The sequence below is a fragment of the Penaeus monodon genome, chromosome 28 (assembly GCF_015228065.2).
Source record: "Penaeus monodon isolate SGIC_2016 chromosome 28, NSTDA_Pmon_1, whole genome shotgun sequence".
NCBI classification, from domain to species: Eukaryota; Metazoa; Arthropoda; class Malacostraca; order Decapoda; family Penaeidae; genus Penaeus; species Penaeus monodon.
The window spans coordinates 1,998,344-1,998,866 of record NC_051413.1 but is presented as its reverse complement, the minus strand read 5'-3'; the positions used below and the strand labels follow the sequence as shown (position 1 = coordinate 1,998,866).

The window sequence follows — 523 nt, the reverse complement described above, 5'->3', positions numbered from 1 at the left end:
AAAAAAATCGAAAATTCCTTACGATGCGTCTTATAGAAAGCCGGCATGTACGTGTGTGTGAGAAGAGGCTGCGGAAGCTCCCTCAGAAAGCTCTTGATGAGGCCGGCTACATCGTTGGGCGTGGCGCTCCTGAGGGCGGCGTCGGCGGTGCCCGGAGATGTGTAGAAATGGGTGTCCAACGCACGACGCAGCTGCTCGATCTGTGACCTGGCGACGGAAGGCGATCGAGGCCGTTAAGGAAAAGGGGTTTGGAGGAAAAAAAAAAGGTTCTAAAATGTTCAAATGTTCTTATGATGACATGATGGTGAAAAAGTTCTGAGGTTCTTAACTAACATCATCAATAAACGTTCTGAAGTTCTAAAGATGACATGCTAATGAAATGTTCTGAAATTCTTAAACCAACATAATAACGAAACGTTCTGAAGTTCTTAAATAACATGATAATGAATTTTCAGAAGTTAAGTTCAAAATATATATTTTTTTTATAGCAACATGTTCAGTTCTTAAAACTGCATGATAAAAG

The 523-nt window shown here is 41.3% G+C and overlaps 1 protein-coding gene across 1 annotated transcript in view; it reads right to left on the bottom strand.

Annotated features, from left to right (window-relative positions):
- The window catches only part of LOC119591274 (rho GTPase-activating protein 18-like), a 10,010-nt gene that overhangs the window by 4,065 nt on the left and 5,422 nt on the right, over positions 1–523 (bottom strand). Inside the window, exon 8 of the mRNA XM_037939994.1 lies at positions 23–207. Coding sequence (XP_037795922.1) covers positions 23–207 — 185 coding nt within the window. The remainder of the gene's footprint in view (positions 1–22; positions 208–523) is intronic.